This window comes from Dipodomys merriami, unplaced genomic scaffold (assembly GCF_024711535.1).
Source record: "Dipodomys merriami isolate MVZ:Mamm:240054 unplaced genomic scaffold, mDipMer1.0.p SCAF_1, whole genome shotgun sequence".
NCBI lineage: Eukaryota > Metazoa > Chordata > Mammalia > Rodentia > Heteromyidae > Dipodomys > Dipodomys merriami.
The window spans coordinates 99,270,924-99,276,181 of record NW_027202270.1 but is presented as its reverse complement, the minus strand read 5'-3'; the positions used below and the strand labels follow the sequence as shown (position 1 = coordinate 99,276,181).

Genomic DNA, 5,258 nt, shown 5'->3' with positions numbered 1-5,258 from the left:
CACACACACACACACACACACACACACAGACTACAAACAAATACATGTATATACACAGAAAACTTCAAATATATATTCTATAAGAGACTATTTACCCATCTGCTTACATAAAAATATATTACAAAAAGCCAGGCACTGGTGGCTCACATCTATAATCATAGCTGCTTAGGAAGCTGAGATCTGAGGATCACAGTTCAAAGCTAGCCTGGGCAGGAAAGACCTTGAGACTCTTATCTCCTATTAACCACCACAAAAAAAAAACAAAAATAGTTCTGTGACACAAAGTAGTAGAGCACTAGCCTTGAACAAAAGAGCTCAGAGAAAGTGCACAGGCCCTGAGTTCAAACCCCATGACTGACAAAATTTTGCAAATAGAGAGACTACAGATTTACACACACACACACACACACACACACACACACACACACACACACACACACACACACACACACACGGAAATTCTCCAGGGACTTTTTTTCTCTTTGCTACTCAATTTCAAATATCTACCCAATTTCACTATATACCATCTCATTCATATCTGTCCTGCAGCTGCTGCCTTTTTAGCTCCATCTCACTCCATTCAAAATAAGGAACTCAAATTATTTTCCTTTGCTTCCCTAGAACAACCATGAAACATGTAACAGGTAAAGGTAAGTAGGAAAAAGGGACATGACACCATATCCAAGTACAACAATAAGTTAAAACTGAGTATAGTAGACCAGGTGGCTGAGATCTGAGGATCATGGTTCAAAGCCAACCTAGGCAGGAAAGTCTGTGAGACTCTTACCTTTACTAAAGCTATAAAAGAAAAAAGAAAAAGAAAGCCAGAAGTAGCACTGTGGCTCAAGTAGTAGAATGTCAGCCTTGAGGATAAAAGCTCAGGGACAGCACTCAGGCACAGTGTTCAAACCCCAGGACCAGCAAAAAAAAAAAAAAAAAAAAAAAACTAAACAAAAACAAAAAACTGAGTAATAACTATTTCCATTTTTGTGTCATTTCTGCTTCTCAGAATATCTCAGTAAGTCTTTCTTTTCTTCAGGCTTTCTACCTTGCCTGCTAGATTTTTTTCCCCTGGGCCTCCTCCACCAAAACCAACCTCATTTCTCCTTCTTCCTCAAGATCCTAGAACCCTCACCCAGCTCTGTGGCTCACCACTGCCTATCCACTCAACATCCTTTAGGCTTTACTTTTTATTCCAAAACAAACTAGTAAGATACTTTCCTGTAGACAGAACTACCTTTCAACTTCAGAGAAGAGATCTGAATTTTCCATAGAAGACAGAATCAACTTAAAGCAGTTGTGGTTTTAAGTAGCAATTATTCCTTTTCTCTTTATATTCTTAGAATGGTCTGCTTAGTAAAAGAAAAATGCACATCATTAGTAACTTCCATTACTTTATCCAATTTATCAAAAATCAATTTGTTGATATGACTGTTATAATAGCTATTTTCCAAAACATTCTCAGGTTTATAGTTTCAATACTACAGGAACCATTATCCAAGAAATTGGATGTTTTTAGGTACTTTGATATTTAGATACTCTGTTTGTGGTTTATTACTGAAAATACTCCATATGAATTACTAATTTCCAAGAAATAATATAAAACAATAGTATGACTCCTCACCAGCTAGAATGCTGACAATATAGAAGATGTTGATGAGTAAAAGAAAGTTAACTCTTTTAGTCTTTACTTCCTCCTGTGTTTAAATATGTGCCTCATAGACTTTCTGAGGAAGGAAAAAAAGAGTTTTTGTAGAAAGCTCCTGGCATATAATACATTTTGAATAATTTGAGTTCCTTGAATTCTCTTCCTTTTCTTTCTTCCCCAATTAAGAAAGAACTGATTATCTCCTACAATAAACATTTCCTTTCTGTTGATAATTTTCAAAGTGCCTCACAATCTTGTAGTGGCCTATGGCTCTGAGTGTCTGAGTGTCTGTGCTAAGTATTAGAATATTAAATAATAGTATTTACTATATTAACTTAGAAGGGGAATCTAATTATAGCATCGGATGTGTAGCAATTGCTATTATTTTTGTTACTGAAGTATTTTCATTAGCAATATTTTGACCATTAATATTTTAGTCACATAAAGCTGATTATAAATTACCTTATTCAAGGAAGTGTGTACACTGAGTATGGTGGTACATCCCTGCAATCCCAGCACTCAGAAAGCTAAAGCCAAATGATCACAAGTTTGAGACCAGCCTGGACTACATAACAAAACCATGTTTTATTTTTTTTTTTAAATGAGTGATAATGGTCTGGAGGTGTGGAGATGTAGTTCAGTGATAGAATGCTTGCCCAAAATGCAAAATGCCCTGGGTTTGATCCCAGCAGTGCATCAAAAAAGAGGGAGGGTAAATATGATTGAAATATTTTATATGAATATATAGAAATAAAATGTTGAAGCTCTAATTAATATATGTTAATAAAAATGATTTTAAAAGAAGGTTTAAACTTCTGGTTAATATTCAAATAGATGATTTTTTACCAATCTAAGTTAATTATTCAACAATTGTCAAAATGTCTTTGTTTCCTTTCACATTTATTTTATTTCATCTATAATATTACTACTCTTCATGTTCAAGTTAATCTGAAGTCTTCATACAACATAAAGTATAGATCTTAAAAAGATATTTGTTGTGTTATAGAAATACCATTTTGCTACTGTTAAAGTCCTGTCACTTACATTATTACTATGCAAAGACTGCTATTTTAATTTCTACATTTAATCTTTCCTATTGCTTTGCTATTGATGCTATTGTTCCCCCCATAGATAATTATGGACTGATCACCTCTGTTGATAACCTGATCAATGTCTCTATTTCAATAAGAAACAGCACTTACAAGTCAACCTCTGCTTCAAAATTAATCATTGCTCACCCTTTATTCCTGTCATTTATAATCGGTACCACCACCAATAACATCTATCCGTGAGACCTAAAATTCAAGATGAAAAAGGCCATCAATACTTTTATTTTTTTCATTTTATTCTTTCATATTTTATTTCAACATTTATCCTACAATGTATGGCCACATCTTATCTCCAGGAAACTCACTAGAGCTTTGGAACTATTTTGTGCAAGCTCTTCAATGGTACTTTGTGGACATTTTTGCCTCTGTTTTCTTCCTCAGCCATCAGTCTTGATCCATATCTTCTCACTGCTCACCCAGTACAATCCAAGCAGCAAAAAACACTACAGTTGGCTTCCAGCATTGTCTTAGGCATCTAGATTTCTTGTACTGTACTCAGCACACCCTATTTGGCTTTCCAGGAGACACATTATGACTATAAAAAACGGGTAACCTGCAAATAACTCTGCTGTGTCTACTCACTAGAACAGCAAGAGATGCAAACATGAAGGCAATAGATTCACATAGCCTATTTCATCAGTTGTTTCCTGCTTGGCTTCCTTCTGCCTTTTCTTATCATCATCTTCTGTTACAAAAGAGTAGCCAGTAAGAGGAAGGAGAAGGGCCTGCAAACCCTTCTAAGTCATGATGATTGTCATTATCTCTTTCTTTGTGTTCTGGATGACTTACTATGTATACCAGGGCTTAATTCTCAGGAGGAACCAGTTGCTACTTTTACAGTTGACTATAATACTTAACATGTTGACTGTTTCTTTCAATACTGTCTTTTCTCCTACACTCTATTATTGGATAGAATCTCAAAAAGGGTTTTGAAAAGTCCATTCTTGCTCTACTTGAGTCAACATTCAGTGATGACTCTCCTGCAGAAAGGACACAGAACCTAAATTCAGAAGCTGAAATTTAAATTCTGAATCCTTAAACAAATACAGATTCTTGTCTACCACTAGAGCTATAATCTCTGCTTTTGCATTCTACACTCCCTGTATTAGAGAACATCTAGGCTGTACTATAGTTAGATCTATGAATATTAAAAGCATACAAATCAATAGGTTATGTTGCAAATGTGATTTTATACTTTTGTAATTGTGGTAAAATCTATGTAGCATAAAATTTGCCATATTCATACATGTAAGTGTGCATTTCATTGGTATTCATGTTGAGCATGTTGTGAAACCAGAATCACTGTTCTTTCCCAAATTCTCATTACTATATATAAAGAGCTTTGTACTCATTAAATATTAACTATCATTCCTTAATTTTCCATTCCATCAACCCCAGCCCCTAGTAACCTCCAGTCTGCCTTGTCTCCAAGATGTTCCTATTCTAGATTATATCCCCAAGTGAAATCATACAATATTTGTTCTTTTGCATCTAACTTATTATACTTAGCCTAAGGCTTGCAAAGGTCATCTATGTAAACATGTCACATAATTTTACTCTTTTTATGTCTAAACTATATTCTAGCATATATAGATAGTATACTTTTTTAATCCATTCATCTGCTAATGGACATGAGCTATTTCTATCTTTTGATTATTATGAATAAACATTAATCAAACATAAACATTTGTGGCAAGTATCTACTTTTGTTCATGAGTATGTGTTTATGTGTGTGTGTGTGTGTGTGCGTGTGTGTGTGTGTGTGTGTGTGCACTATTTCTCAAACTTGAACTCAGGACCTAGGAGCTGTCCCTGAGTTTCTTTTGCTCTAAGCTATCCCTCTACCCCTTGAGCCAGAGCTCCACTTCTGTGTTTGTTTGTTTGTTTGTTTAAGGGGCTTAGTTTATTGGAAATAAAAGTCTCACAGACTTTTCTTCCTAGGCTGGCTTTGAACCTCAATCCTCAGATCTTAGCTTTCTGAATAGCTAAGATTATTCGTGTGAGCCATGGGTGCCTTGCTCTTATTTTTATTTAGTTCAGGTATATACTTGAGAGGAATCACTGAGTCAAATGGTACTTATATGTTCAACTTTTTGAGGAACCATCAAACTTTCAATTTGCATCACATCACATTCTTACCAGGAATGTGCAAAGGTTTCGATTTCTCCACATCTTCACCAACACTGGTTATTTTCCTTTTAAAAATTATCATAGATTAAAAGTCATCTTAAGTGATCCTTAACCTTTAAGTAATTCTTAACCTTTAACTTTTGAAAGTAAGAACATCAGTTTCTAAATGTCAATGGTATCCATGGATTTGAGTTTTGTGTCTTAAAATTTTCTAGTACATAAACACCAAATGTATTTATATTTGAATGGTTTAAGCATAAAGACATCCTAAGTTTCTATTTTTAGTACTCACAAATTTAAGCTGTCTCCAAGCTATGGAACAAAGATAATTATAATGTTTAAGAATCTGCCTGTCATCATATATTCAATTT

General features: G+C 34.5%; 1 protein-coding gene across 1 annotated transcript; it reads left to right on the top strand.

Moving 5' to 3' along the window:
• Positions 1–628: 628 nt before the first annotated feature.
• Positions 629–3,781, top strand: Gpr33 (G protein-coupled receptor 33). Its single transcript, XM_070016743.1, is given in 5 exon segments — positions 629–650; positions 2,780–2,977; positions 2,980–3,484; positions 3,486–3,677; positions 3,679–3,781. Coding segments are annotated over 5 exon segments (1,020 nt in total).
• Positions 3,782–5,258: the final 1,477 nt, after the last annotated feature.